This window comes from Trachinotus anak, unplaced genomic scaffold (assembly GCF_046630095.1).
Source record: "Trachinotus anak isolate AG129_WGS33_773 ecotype Australia unplaced genomic scaffold, CSIRO_AGI_Tana_v1 ptg000019l, whole genome shotgun sequence".
NCBI classification, from domain to species: Eukaryota; Metazoa; Chordata; class Actinopteri; order Carangiformes; family Carangidae; genus Trachinotus; species Trachinotus anak.
In genome coordinates, this window is record NW_027273870.1 from 28,289,555 (window position 1) to 28,304,106 (window position 14,552).

Below are 14,552 nucleotides of genomic sequence, written 5' to 3' on the forward strand. Positions count from 1 at the left end.
GAGTGGTGAGGGAGGGAGGATGTTCCAGCATCACAAGCCTCCGTCAGATGCGCTGGAAGCTCTTTGGAGCAACAGATAGCAGAGCGGGGACAGAAGAAGGAGAGAGGTGGAGGAAAGAGAAGGAGGAAATCTGCTCTTCTCTCTTCCTCCCTCCATCTCCACGACACGCTGCTCACCTCCCACCTCCCGCGACCAGACACGGGGATCCCCAACTCGGAGGCTTTCCCCTCTTCCTCCTCCTCCTCCTCCTCCTCCTCCTCCTCCTCCTTCTTCTTCTTGCGCGGCTTCAAAACGCGGCAGCGGAACGGAGCGGCACCGCGGGCGGCAGAGATGCGGGGACTGCTCCCCCTGTGCCCCCCCTCCCCTCCCCCCCCCTCCTCCTCCCGCCACCACCGGGGACCCGCAGCTTTGACGTTTTCCTCCAGCGACCGTTTGCGTGAGCGCAGTAGCGCGCGTGCACGTGCCGGTGCGGCGCGCAGACGGAGCCGCGCGCTCCCGGTGTGAGCGAGAGCGCCGCAGACCCAGTGGCCGCGCGCCTGCCGGATGTGAAGGAGAAGAAGAAAGTCCAAACCTCCGCCAACATGTGACGACCCCCTCCCGGAGTTAATCACAAAGGGGTGAAGAGCCGAGAAGAGACGGTGCTGGGGGTGTGAGCCCCCCCCGCCCCGCCCCCCCCTCCTCACACTGAATCCAGGATGGGTCCTGTTTGGCTTCTTCTTCTGCTCCCCTCACTCCTGCGAGCCCAGGTGACTCCGGACCTCTCAGGAGTCCTGGCGGAGGCAGACAACAGCACTGACTCTTTGACAAACAGTACAAGAACTTCAGACCCCCCCACCGGACCCTCCAGCTCTCTCAGACCCCCCCAGCCTTCTGGGTTTGCAGCCACACCTTCAGAGCCGCCCACAGAGGAGGAGGATGACTGGTCGTCGGCAGAGACCTTCTTGTACACCGGAGACCCCTCCACCCTGGAGGCGGCTCGCTGCTCGCGGGCGTACAGCTCACCGGGGCAGACCGGACCCCTGCCCACCAGCTTCAGCGCCCCCCTCCGGCCGGCTCTGGACGCACTCGCCAGTACTGCCAACTTCCTCAACATGATCTTCCAGGCCAGTGACCTGCGGGAGAGCACGGTGCAGGAGGACATGGAGTGGTACCACGCCCTGGTCCGCGCCCTCCTGGAGGCCGACACTCTCATCCAGAGGGCCCTGCTCACCTTCGATGCTGACCCCACCGCCCCAGTGCCACAGCTGGTGCTCCGCGCCACCCGCAACCCAACGGCCAAAGTGCAGACCATCATTCTTCAGGACTTGTCCAAGGCCTGGGAGAGCCTGCACCCGCCGGCCCCGGCCCCCGACGACAGCTGGTTCAGAAGCTTTAAATTCCCAGAGTCCACCCAGCCAATTGGGGCCCTGTCCAAGCGGGTGCTCCTCAATGACCTCAGCACCTTGGATACGCCCAAGTGGGGGCAGGGTGACAGCTACGTGACCAATCGCAGTGGGGTGCGCTGGGCCAGCGCCCCCTTTCTGGACTGTAAGGACGGAAGCTTCGTACCAGGATGGATGCTCACGCTGTCCACATCTTTCTACGGCCTCAAGCCCGACCTGACACCTGAGTTCAGGTTAGGGCCCACACACACACACACACACACACACACACACACACACACACACACACACACACACACACATTGGAAGACACAAACACAACCAAGCTGTCTCACACTAATGACATAATTCTAATTGATGGCTCCAAGAATATCATCGAGTGACCAATGTCTGGACGGCGTCAGTTATTGAACCCATAACATCGTCCACTCATGTACATCAGGCGTCTAAAGCTGTCAGCCTGTGAGACATTTTCTTAAAGGTCCTACATGTTTACAATTGATTTTTAAATCTGCCTTTCATATAAATCGTCAAAAACTTCCCCTCACTCTTTTTTTGCAGCAGGTTTCTGCAGAACTTATTTGGCAGATGCTTTTATTCAAAGCGACTTACAAGTGAGGGGCATGACTAAAGCTTCAGTGCAGTAGGAGACCCTGGTGTAAGTACTACATCTATCCAGTGAGTAGGGATCAAGTAAAGAAGTGCAGAGTCAGAGCTAGTTAGACGTGTCGGGGTGTTAGAGGTGTGAGGAGAGAAGCTGCTCTCTGAAGAGGTGAGTCTTTAAGAGACGGACGCCGCTGCTCTGACAGACTTCAGTGGCTTGTTCAACCAACCACAGACGAGAACAGGCTGGACTGAGAGTGTCTTGTGTGCAGGGATGGCAATGCCAGGCGACACTGAAGGAACGCAGCGGCTGAGAAGGAGCGTAAGGCTGTGTATGTAGCATGAATGTTTCCTGCCACCTGGGAGGAGAAAGCTGAAACTCTCCAGGAATTAAGTCCCAAGCATTCAAGCTTCATGCCACTAAATATGCAGAGCAGTATGTGATTTATAGGTAGAGGAGAGGAGGCGTCCAGCGGCTCGGCTTCACAGTCTCTGTAGTCCCAGTATGTGTCCATCACATGTAGAATGAGACATCTCAGACCTGTAGACAATGACTTGTGTGGCAGACGTTGTGAGGACCTGTTCAGCACATGTTGAAGATGCTACTGTGAGCAGACAGCGTTGACGAAACATCTCTCATCTCAGGTTTGTTTCATGCTCTTCACTGAAGCCGGAGCAGTTCCTCTTGGTTTTCCTGCCAATAAAACCGGGAAGACATGTCGCAAATCGAGGGCGTAGGTTTGGTTTTATCTTTAATGAAGACAGTCTTTGTCATATTGCCAAAATAATACGTACACTATCTCTCTTTCCTCATTCATATACACGTGTGCACACATTTACACACGTATAGAGCCCGACTCTGCAGAAAGTTTACTTGAATTGAATGTGTTTGCTGATGTAACTTGGCTGAAACTAGACTTGATCATGATCTGTTCCCTGATTTAAACAGACATTTTACGTTTTTTGACTTCATGAAATCTTTACATTATAGAAAATGTTACAAGAACATAAATGTATAAAACCGTATAGGCAGCACATTAAGAGTTAAACCAACTATCTGCTGTGATCCATGTTGAAATCTCACCCGAGATTCTGCAGCTCTTTTTTCTTATTTTGTTGATTTGGGAATCACAGCTCAAGAGTTTCATGACTGAGTCACAATGATGCTAAAACTCAAATTTAAATATATCAGAACAACTCATCCTGGTATTATTTTTCATTTAGCTCTTGAACTTAGGGAAAAATCTTTGACGATGACATCAGAGCTCACCTGAGAGCCTGCACCTGACCTGTCTGTTGCTCAGGCTGCTGCTGACAGGATTTTCAGAATAAAATGATGCCTGGCATTAACAAACAAATCAGGTGATCCACTGACCGTTCTTATTAGCTGAGCTCAGCTGTTACTAACACTTCTGTTTTTCTTTAAAAAGGACCAGGTGTCTTAATTCACTTTAGGAGGCAGTTTCACTTCACTAATTAGCAAACACTGAAATTTAAATATAATATCAATTGATTTAAATTTAAGGTCTGATTGTATTGAAGTCTATGGGGAAATGGCTCTACATTTCACTTGATTTATTACCTCAGTAAACATTTTCCTGATGAGTTTATGGTCTCAGTCTCTAGTTTCAAGTCTTCTTCAACACAACATGATGTTAATTTTTTAAGTTATGCTCCATGTAGAGGAAAATAGATGATAAAGCAGGGGATGCATTAGGGCGGGGCTACTGTGTGATTGACAGACGGTACCACACAGGGCGACCTGCCTGATAATCAGGATAGAGGACAGAGCAGGTCACATCCACCCCTCACTCCTCATCAGCCCCACCTTCTCATCCAAATATGGTTTCTTCTGGTTTCAACAAACCGAGATGGCGAAGGTCAAACTACAAACTCAAGGCTTCACAACGGCAGCTCACAAACCAAAGGTTGACGTCATGGCAAAAACACAATTTGGCAACTCTGAGTTGCTGCATAGATGTTACTGGTAAAACACAGGGGAGTTAAAATAGTGGATAAATATATTGGTGGGGACAATTCAGCAACACCTTCTCATTGGGACCCAAAATGCCCAAATCTACCCCTATGTCACAAATATTTGGTTGTGAGTCTGAAAATAAGACCCTTTTTTTTCCAAAGTACCTGAAAAGGGCAGAGGCTTTGAAACAGCAGTATTTGTGTTTCACCTGCCTTTCTAGTTCTGTGTTGGCCCCTGTGACCTTTCCTCCAGCACTCTGCAGAAACGTTTGATAAGCATTTGGGATAAAAGGCGTCTTTGAATCAACAGAGTTGGATAAAATCTGACATTTGGAAAGTAATCCACTTAAAGGCCACACAGGTTTCTGCAGAGGAGACGTGCAGCTATGGGAGAAAAGAAGGCTTATTGTAATGAGTTTGATGATATTCAGAGCCACTCTTTTTGGTTTACTCTGACACTCACCTGTCTCTTGTGTGTGTCTTTGTCTTTCTGCTTCAGAGGTGTGATCCGTGTGGACGTCAACATTCAGGACATCGACTTGGACCAGTGCACAACAGGAGACAGCTGGTTTGCTGATACACACCAGTGCAATCGCACCACCATGGAGGTAAACACAACGATCCAAGGGAGAGAAACAACTTGGTTTCTAATGAGTTGAATCAGAGCAGAAAAGTTTACTTTTACATACTTTTGAATTCAGTTCATTTAACACCAAACTCCCAAGTTACAGGGAACCAATGCTTGGTAGCAAAGTTCACAAATAACTTTCCTTACCTTTACCAGGGAGCAGTTGTTGTTTGTTAGTTTTAGAAATTTCAAGAACTACTCAACAGGTTTCATTGACATTTGGTGTAAAGTTTTGCAATAGGCCAAAGAACAAGTGGTTGTTTTTGGTGCAGATACAGATCCAACAGCACCACCATGTAGCCATTTATAGAAAGGTTTGAACTAGTGATGGGGGGATGGCAGCGTTGGTGGGTTCACCACTTTGGTTCACACTGGATGAAATTTGGTACAGATGGTTCTCCAGGTGATGAATCACGATCATTTTGGTGCTCCCCTGACCTTTCATCTAATACCAGCAAATACCTCAACATCTACAGGATGGATAGACACAAAATTTGGTTCAGACATTCAGGGTTTCCACAGGATCTCGTGACCTTTTATATAGCCCCAAAAGCAGGTTCAGGGGTAAGAAAAGATAAGCAGCTGTAAAAGGTCTCAACAAATATTGGATGAAGTGCCATGACATGACAAAAATGTTCCCTTAGGGATGAGTTGTAATCATTTGGCTGTAGACTGTGTACAAGAGGCAGTAACAGTACAGGGAACATCCATTTCTACTTAAACAGACTTTAAAAGTCAGGGCACAACCTCTACAAATGTAATCCTCATCAGATCAGGTATTTAAATTATGTGGGTAAGCCAGAAAAAAATATTTGTTGTTACTTTGTCTTACTGCTGTTTTATAATTGGTTGCCAAATTTCTGTGTTGACAAATGAACCTTGAATGCATCATGCAATTGTAACCAAACCGAGGTAACGCAGGTCATCTGTAGGTTGGTTTGGGAATTTATATCAGTCCAACCTCAGTGTCAGACCCCCTCCTCTAACCTTTGAGCTGCCTCTCAAAAGGGCACTCTGCCCTACAAACAGAAAAAAATCCCACACAACAGACATAACAGAAATGTTACCTTACCTGTGAAGCATCAAAGACGGTGAACTTTTATGGAGAGCAAGAGGGAAACTTGTGTAAGGATGTCGACTCTCACCTTGAATCACACAGGAGGATTTTTCTCTGGAATTGTAAGATGATTAATTGGATTTTAGTTTAGTTTAAAACTCAACTTTACACACTTATTATCACACATATATGTCTAATTTTCAGTATTTTCTGTTTTGGGTATTAAAGGTAGAATTTTTATTAGATAGTTCAAAGCAACAAGTATTAATGACAATGACACAGTTGTTGAGTTGATTTCAAAAATAACTCCGACATGTCAATATTTCTTTGATCTTTAAGATGATTATTTAGTTAACTGTGACCATAATGTGCTTGTAAAAAATGACCTCTTTATCTCAACATGATGTGATACATCATTACTGTGGGTTTTTTCCACTTCGTGTCTAAACTACTGATTCCCAACCGGAGTCGCATACTTGTACTGCAGGGGCCACATTTGCAGTTTTGCTTGGGAGTACGTGGAGAGACTGTGGAGTCGCTCAAATAATTAGAAAAAACTATTTTGAAATTCTGATTTGTATAAAAAAAAAAAACCATATATCAACATATTGTTACACCTGTAACACCTGAACATTATGTGTTAAGTGTGTGTGAAAACTAGTTAGCAAGTGGCGAAAAATAGCCTAATTGTAGCTACATGGATGAAAGAAGACCAATTAGATAAGTGTTTGAAATAGTTAAATAAAAGTAATAGATAAATAGTTAAATGAGATAGATAAATACAATGAATGAATTGTTATCTGAAAGTAATTGATAAACAATTGAAACAGTTATCTAAAGGAAAAATATGAATAGTTCAATAAGCTAGCTAAACAATGGATACATGGTTTGCTAAAGTAATGGATCAATAGTTTGCTTTAAGTGATTGATAAACAGCTGAAATAGTTAACTAATGAATGGTTCAATAAGCTAGCCAAACAATGGATACATGGTTTGCCAAAGTAATGGATCATTATTTAGCTTAAAGTGATTGATAAACAGTTAAATTAATTAACTAAAAGTAAAAGATAAATGATTCAATAAGATAGCTATCAGATCAATAGTTAGCTTAAAGTATTGATAAACAGTTGAAATAGTTAATTAAAAGTGAAGGATGAAAGGTTTGGTACGCTAGCTAAACAATGGATGCATGTTTAGCTAAATAGTGGATCAATAGTTTAATTAATCTGATGAATAAACAGTTAAAACAATTAGATAAAAGTGTTGGATAAAAAGTGAAAAAGCTTAAATTTGATAAAATGATTGAAACATGTAAATGGAGAATAGCTAAGAATAAGGGATAAGTGGTAATTATAAATGGTTACTAGATAGCTAATATGAATGGATAATAATAAGAGGATGAACGGTTGAAAAAGTTAGCTAAAAGCAATAGATACGTTGAAATAAGCGGTGGTGTTAAAGCAGGGGTACTTGAGTTCGTCTGGGGGTCCACCTGAAAGCAAGGTTGCAACCACTGGTTTTAACTGAGACAGTTACATCACACAAATACAGTCTAAACTGTTTGCGACCTTTCAAAATGGTTTAAAGCCTTTCTGCCTGTGCTCATTACTCTGTTTTTGCCTTTTTATCCTTTCACCCATTCATACTTCCACTCTTCTGTCTGCTCGCCCACCCCCTCCTCCACCACCACCACCACCACCGCCAGTCGTTCTACTTCAGTCTCCCTTTTCCCTGCCGGCCCGTCTGTGCAGACCCAATCCGCTACCTCTCATCTCAGCTGTCTATTTAAGGATGGCTGTGCTGGGTGGCGGGCTGCGGGATGATCTGATGGATTATGGCGATAATCCAGCCCGCTGACATACTTCCCCTTTATGCACCACACTCACAGAGGTCTGAAACACAAGAGAAGAATGGTCCCAAAAATCCCCAAATCCACACGGTACCCTTTGTCCTGTCCTACCTGGCTTAGAGGATTCAAACCCTTTGGCTGAGCAGATCATATAGTGGGTCACCCACTTCCTTCTGTCCTGTTTCTCCCCTCTCGTTTTTTGACATGTCTTGTTTCTTATTACCTTTGTCATGTATCGTCCCATCCATATCATCTCTGGTTATCTCATGTTGTCCCATATCTCTTCCTGTTCTGTTCCATGTTCTCTTCCCATGTTTCATCATCTTGTCTTGCCTCACTTCATCTCCTGCTTTGTCCGTGCTTGTCCTGCGGGGTCTTGTCTTATTTTACTTTGTCCGACCTGTCATGTCTCCTCACCCATCTTGTCTCGTCGTGTCTTGCCTCCTCTCGTCACATATCAGTATATTTCATCTCCTGTCACCTCATGTATCCTTCCCCGTCTTTGTCTTGCCTGGTCTCATCTTTTGTCTCCTGTCATTGCCTCCTGTTGTCTCATCTTGTCATGTGTCATTTTCGTTTGCTGTGTCCTGTCTTCCAATGTGCTGTCTTGTGTTTTACCCTGGATTCATGTGGAGTTGGAATATTTTTTGGGAGAATTCACGTAAATGACTTGAAGGATAAAGTCAGAACAACTCAAAAAGTCGCAGAAACATGGTGGACAAAAGTAAATACTTGATTGATGGTGAAATCTTTTGATTAATGGTGCAAATTCACGTATTATATATCATGTTTTTGCTAATAATTTGTGATATGGAATTAGAGTAACATATAAAGTAACTTAAATTAGTTAGAAAAGTTATTTATTATTGGTTCAGGTGATCCGTGACAATATATTTGATCTATTGGAGCTGAATATCGTGACTGCATTGATGTAAACAGCAGACTATGAGGCGGCCGTGTAACTGTACAGTGTGATGACCCGTGGTTTCAACTTAAACATGACAGATGAGTGAATCCACTGAACTGTTGAATTGAGATGCAACTGTGAGCAGAATTAAGTTGACGTCTGTGTATAATCCATATCACATTAATGTTCAGCCCGTGCCATTAGGTCTTTGAGCATCTGATAAGGGGGTTGTGAGTTTGTATATACGTATATGAGGCCAGGGTGTGTGTTCAGTGTGTGTGTGTGTGTGTGAGTGTGTGTGTGTACACATGGGAACAGGATTTCTCTAGAAAAGGATAATGCTCTCAGTAGAGGCATTATGTATCCATTTAGCTTTTAACTTAGATTAACACACAGAGCATCCAAGTGTGTGTGTGTGCATGTGTGTGTATCTCTCTCTCTCTCTCTCTCTCTCTCTCCCTCTCTCTCTCTCTGTCCCGACTGACTAAATTGATGCTAGCATCAGCAGGAAATAGAGTGAGGGAGTAATGTGACCCTGTCTTTAACCTGTGTTCATTGAGCTACTGTTAGCTTCACAGCACCGACAGAAGAATCACAGCTTCACGTCCTCACAGTTAAAAACCATTTGGACCTGGGACGCACTCACTGCCGGTCTTTGCTAATATTGTTTGGTTTAAATCCATCCACTTTTATTCTCCAGTTTCTTCTGTTCATTTAAACACCATTTGATTTTATATGTATGCATGATGATGAAACAATGGGTTTGTTGTGGGTTTATTTTATGTCTGTTTGTGTCCTTTTTTTTTTTTTATCTCTTATGTCTACAAACATTTTTGACTTTCGTCTCCTTTTAGTAGTTTTGTATGTTTTTGAGATAATTTTGTCTCTTTGTGCTTGTTTTGAGTCTTTACGTTATAATTTTGTGTCTCTGTAGTTGTGTTGCCTCTCTTATTGTATGTTGTTGTCATTATTTTGGTCCCTTTGTGGCCATTGTAGTCATTTTGTGTCTCCTCGTACTTCTCCATATGGTCGTCTTGTCTCTTTGTAGTCATTTAGTATTTTGTATCTCCCTCCTGAGTCTCTTTGTAGTTGTTTTCTGTCTATTTGTAGTCATGACCTGTGTCTTTGTAGTGTCTGTAAGGTCATTTTGTGTCTCTTCATAGTTGTGTGATTTCAAAAAGTGTCGCTTCAAACAGATTCAGGGGCCCCTAGACCTCTTACTCCTGGTAGGCCTGTTCAGTGATCCACCGATATTTGTGTGCACACTGTGACTGCTGGATGCATGTTGATATATAACTGACACCGTGTCTGTTTAATGTTAATGCAACATATAAACTACTTAGTGCATCATATCCATTACTGATAATCCACAGGTTACAGAAAGTGTTTTAACAGGAGCAACATGGAATAATTACAAGCAATGAGCTAGTATGGCAGCTCATCGGCACAGGGATCGTCTGATACTTAAAGGGTTGGTCGTTTAATTCCCTCTCTTCCTGCCCACAAATCACTGAACTCCAATATGTTGAGGCCCAGCACTAACAGAGTCCATCAGTGGAGGCAGTGGGAGCTGTTCAATGGCCAGCAGGAGAAAATGTTTACTGTAACTGGGCTGGTCTCAAGTGGGCGTGTGTGCAACTGTGATAGCTTTCCTGGGTTGATTGATGTCAACACTTTCCAATTTAGTTTGATCAGGGTGTTTACCTGAGACACTGTTTTCATGATGGGGGCTCCAGCTGGGGCTGAGGAAGAAGTAAAAGTAAAGGGAGTCAATGCAGGAAGGACAAGCAGATTATAAGTAGTATGTTTAAAAACATTCAACAGCCAATTAAAAGCAGTAAAAAAAATCAACCACTTCAGAAAAAGGTGTTTGCATTTGTTCGTTCATACTGTTATTACTCAAAGGAAAAAGAATAAAAACCTAAAACACCACACAAAACAGGAGAAAATGACCCTCTTCTGGTTCTCCTCTGCAGTGCGTGCCAATTCCAGGCCGGGGCTTTCGACTGGGTCAGTACTGCTGCCGCTGTAAAGAGGGCTACTACAACCCTGAGATAGCCCCTGAGGACGCAGGTACGTGGATCTAACCTCTGTCCACAGCAGGTAAAACAGCTGTAAGAGGCTCCCCTGAGGTCAACTGTTGGTCTTCCTCAAAATCCTGTATGTTTACTGTCCAACAAAAACCAATATTCACAGAAATTAGATTTTTAAAAGTTCCAGTGGCTAATTGATGAAATTAGATTTTTTTTTACGTCAAGAAGTTCACATTGTCTTATGTTAAATTCTGTATAGCCTTTGCTAAACAGAGGATATGACTTATGTTGTTCTCCTGTATTTGATGGAAAGACACAAAATGAACTCACCAGAGATTTGAAAGCAAAGCCAGGACGCTACAGTTTTCAGTTAAGCATAGCAGAACTTTAAGCCTCTTTTATCTAATAGTTTTGATTTAACAGAACATGCATTTACTATAAAGTCGAGTGTGAGCCCCTCACATACCCACTGTCACCAGCTAAAATCTCTGGTAAAGCCATTGTTCACCACCTGCTCAGCACCAAACACCAGAAATACACAGTTAGCAACTAGCATTTAGCAGCTGAGGAGCCAGATATTTTCCTCAGGAGCTTTTGGAGACCAAAACAGAGCTAAAAGGACGAGGAGAAAAATAACTGCAAATGAATGCAAGTAAACAAACTGTGTGTTACAGGAGTGTAGGAGTCTTGGATCATGAAATTTGAGAATGCCCATAGACTGGAGCTTTTACAGACATTACATGATAGCTTTCTTGTTTCCAGAATGAGTGTATTTCTGTCTGAGGGCCTGGAGGTGTAAGTCACACGTATCTGAGGTCTTCACATGGCTTCGTGTAGGCGTACATGCATGTGTCTGTGTGTGATGCAGATGGTGGCCCTGTGAACGGGAGCGACGGTGGCGGTATGTGTTACCCGAACATGCCCATCTGTCTCCCGTGCTGGCCGGGCTGTAAGAGCTGTCAGGACGGCGCCCCCTGCTTGGTGCAGGAGGACTGGCTCCTCAGGGCCGCCGTGTTGGCCATCCAGGGGGTCTTCATGCTCCTCATCTTCATCAGCATGCTGGCAGCCTACAGGCATCGTCGAAACCGGGTGAGTCAGGTCTTTTGGCTCGGCAGGGCCACCGTATGGATGGAGTTTAGATGGCGGGATGACAGTGAAGCTGCTCCAAGCTTTGAGCCCTGATGCATTGTGTTCAAATGTAAAATCTTTCTGTTTTTCTCTGGCAGTCTCTCAAGTCTTATGATTGATGTTTTATTAATGTGGTGTTAATAATCAATGTTCAGTCAAGATAATTTCTATCAATCACGATTGTCACAAAGAAGGTAATTTGATCATGGCTGTTTCTTGCCATAACTTTCTAGCAAGTCTGCGATTTTCTTTTTATATTCAAACTCAGATGTGCATGGTAATAAATTAAAGCTGCTTTAAGTTAAAAGCATAAGTTCCTTTGCAGCTTTAAAGTTGAGTTAACTGATTTAACTGAACTTAGGTTCAATAAAAGTCATTTTCTTTGTTTTGAAAATATAAAACTAGCTGGGTTTAATCGGTCTTACTGAACATAAACAAGTTGAAAAAGCTTAAGATGTGAAGGTGAATCAGCAACTGTTGATACAAATGCCACAGATTTCCTTTACATTTACATTTACTCAGTTTAAACAGTCAGTTCTTCTTCTGACAAGACAAAGTTGCAGCCACTTTGCACCAAAGTCCGTACAAAGACAAGAGGGGAGGCTGCTCCTGCTGACTGTGTTAAACTATAAACGTACAGGCAGCAGGGACTGAATTAAACAGCACAGTTCGCTCTGTTTTCATTGTCATGAAGAAGCAACATGAGGGAGCTATCAGCCGTTCCTTCATTCATTCAACTCATCATTCAAGGCAAAGAGCTCAAGTTAGAACAACGCATGTTTATAAATCCTGAAGACTGAAAATGAAAACCGGAAGTATTAAGATGCAATAACTTGAATTTAAATGATATGATGAAATATATATAAATTATAGTAAAACATATATATTTTACTCTAAGTCAATGAGAAAAGATTATTTGACTCCACTAAATTCCTGCATGTGGTTTTACAGCATCATGTGTTGGTGTCGTCTGTCAGGTTACTATGACCCATAGTTAGGTTTTGTTGCTAGACGACATCTAGTGGTCGTAGTGATGATGACAGGAGCAAAGGGAAAAGTGCGGTGACGTAGTTTATAGAGCGACAAAGTCCACGTCAGGAGGAGGTTGGGGTGGATGGATGAATATGACCCAGGAGAGCGGTGTTCGATTCCCATGTGACAGGAGCAGTTTATGTTGTTTCTATTATCCATGACTGTTCACTGTTATTATTGTAACCATGACAACAAAGATCGTCCAATGTTGAGGAAGTACTTATTTTAACACAAATCACCATCTTTTCCTAAACCTGACATGACTGTTATTATAGTAACCATGGCGACGAAAATAGGTACAGTCCATGTGTTTCTAAGTGTAACCATGACAACCAAGGCCCAGTCTGCCTGCTGCTGGGCCTCTGGTCTGTTTGGGACAAGTTCTCATAACTCTGGTCTCATTCGATTCAGATTTTTAAAATTTTTTTATTAATGTACATTAGGTCGAAGTGTGGCAGCAAGGTGGTGCAGTGGTTTGCACAGTTTCTCTCTGTGTCGGCTTCATGTTCTCCTCGTGCCTGTGTGGGTTTCCTCTGGGTACCTCTCCCTTCCTCCAACAGTCCAAAAACATGTAGGTTATTTTAAATAGCAACTCTAAATTAACTGACTGGCTCCCGAAACCAACTGAACCCAATAAACAGTATAGCTAATGGAGGAACAGATAAGGCCTCGAGTGGGCATCTGTTTAACTCTGGACACAAAACCCCAGTGGAACAGAGCCTAACCTGGCAATAGGGTGGGACTAGGATTACCTGGCATGTCCAATATGTATAGCAATTATAGTATATAACTATAAGAGTTATAGTTTTATTGTGAAAATACACTGGTATGGTCCTTTAACCTCTGAACCAGCACCACATCTTGTCATATCTGTTGTTTTTCTCCTCCTCCCTCAGAGGATCCGGGCGTCCGGCCTCCTGCTGCTGGAGACGATCTTGTTCGGCTCTCTGCTCCTCTACTTCCCGGTGAGTGTCAGGCCGAGGCGGGCGGCTGCGAGTGTGGCAGATTAGAGCTCTTTACAGATCACTGCGCAGCACAGAGCCACGGATTATATCATAATGGACGATTTGTGGGAGGGTGAATGGGGTGAGGGCGTGTGTGTGCAAGTGGAAATGGGGTGGGTGGGCAGTCGACAGTTTTCATAACGTCTCTCTGCTGCTCCGGTGATAGATTATCAATCAATCTTTAGATTCATTTTACCAATTAAAGCGCCATTAACGTAAGTCAGCCGTGACTTTATATCCATCAATCTGAAAGCGTCAAACGATGTGAGCTCGTTCCTGCTGACGTCGGGTGATTCGGGGTGTGTGTGCAGAGCTCACACACTCACTGCACTGCACATTATTAATCAGTGGTTTAGTTTAATGTGATGTGTGGACATGTTAATGGGCTGCTCTCGTGGCAGCTCCGCTCTCCTTAACTGCACACTGATGGCATAAGTTTCAACATATAAAAATGATCCTGTTCAAGATGTTTATATATTTAATGAGCAGTGGAAGAAGCACTCACATCTTTTACTTAAGTCAAAGCAGAAGTACCACACACAGCAATACTCTGTAAAAAGTATTAGAAACAAAAATAAACTTTAAGCACCAAAAATAAGTATTCATAATATAGAATAAGAATAATGTTATTTTATAATCATTATTTTAGCGTTGCAGCTAGTAAATAGAGGGTTAAGTTTAATTACTTCACTGCTTGGCAGCTTGAATTCTCCCCCTCAGGGATTAATATTCTTTCTTATGATAATAAATCATAATTCATTTGTTGATTATATTTTGTGTAATTAATCTGAATCTGCAAGTAACTGGTAACTAATGTTAAGAGTAGACGCAAGAACAAGTAAAGTACAAGTACCTCAAAATTGTATTTAAGTACAGTACTTGAATAAATATACTTAGTTATTTTAGTTACTTTCCAGCACTGTTAGTGACACCTCAGTGTAAATGATTGCAG

At 43.1% G+C, this 14,552-nt stretch overlaps 1 protein-coding gene across 1 annotated transcript in view; it reads left to right on the forward strand.

The window, feature by feature from the left end:
- Positions 1-14,552, forward strand: part of gpr179 (G protein-coupled receptor 179) — a 27,713-nt gene continuing 13,161 nt past the window's right edge. Inside the window, exons 1-5 of the mRNA XM_071504052.1 lie at positions 1-1,615; positions 4,462-4,570; positions 10,380-10,476; positions 11,305-11,525; positions 13,493-13,561. Coding sequence (XP_071360153.1) covers positions 696-1,615; positions 4,462-4,570; positions 10,380-10,476; positions 11,305-11,525; positions 13,493-13,561 — 1,416 coding nt within the window. The 5' untranslated portion in view covers positions 1-695. The remainder of the gene's footprint in view (positions 1,616-4,461; positions 4,571-10,379; positions 10,477-11,304; positions 11,526-13,492; positions 13,562-14,552) is intronic.